Here is a 522-nt window from a genome sequence, read left to right as displayed (position 1 = left end):
CGACAAAAGTACCACGGCCACATTGGACTTTAAAATGGACTGAGTGGATCACACAGCACCTGTGCAAGCCTCATCTGGATTGAACCAACAGAAGCTGGCGCTCGGCGGTTTCCCTCCCGGGAAGCTGAAGGAGCGCTTCAGCGGCTTCAGACTTCCAACCGACCCGATGGTGTGCGTTGGAGCGAGCGTGTGCGTGGGCACGAGTTTGTCGCTGTCGCAGTCCAGCACCACATAGCCAGCCTGCATCCCGTGGCCATCTCTGCCGCCGTACAACACCTGGCGGCAGCCACGGCGGCGTGTTACGAACGGTGCGCCGCTTGGCTTTGGAACACGGACCAACCTGGTTGAAGCCCTGGTAGTCAAAGCCTCCGTCCGACTGGACCAACTGATCACCGGTCACCCATCGGCCGCCGCTCACCTGACGACGCTCCTCCACCGCCTTAGCGACAAAGTAAACCATGTTGAAGATGGTCCCAAAGAGTGGAGACACCTGTTGGAGAGTAGTAGGAAAAAAAAAAAAAA

The 522-nt window shown here is 57.7% G+C and overlaps 1 protein-coding gene across 1 annotated transcript; it reads right to left on the bottom strand.

Annotated features, from left to right (window-relative positions):
- Positions 1–59: 59 nt before the first annotated feature.
- On the bottom strand, positions 60–484 carry LOC109508723 (retinal guanylyl cyclase 2-like; the record flags this gene model as incomplete). The annotated part of the gene is made up of 2 exons (XM_019858715.1): positions 341–484; positions 60–276 (listed from the first exon to the last, which is right to left on the bottom strand). Coding segments are annotated over exons 1-2 (337 nt in total), but the record flags the coding sequence as incomplete, so codon positions are not given.
- Positions 485–522: the final 38 nt, after the last annotated feature.

This window comes from Hippocampus comes, unplaced genomic scaffold, assembly GCF_001891065.2.
Source record: "Hippocampus comes isolate QL1 unplaced genomic scaffold, H_comes_QL1_v1.1 C16544088, whole genome shotgun sequence".
Classification (NCBI taxonomy): Eukaryota; Metazoa; Chordata; class Actinopteri; order Syngnathiformes; family Syngnathidae; genus Hippocampus; species Hippocampus comes.
This window is presented reverse-complemented; position numbering and strand designations above follow the sequence as displayed.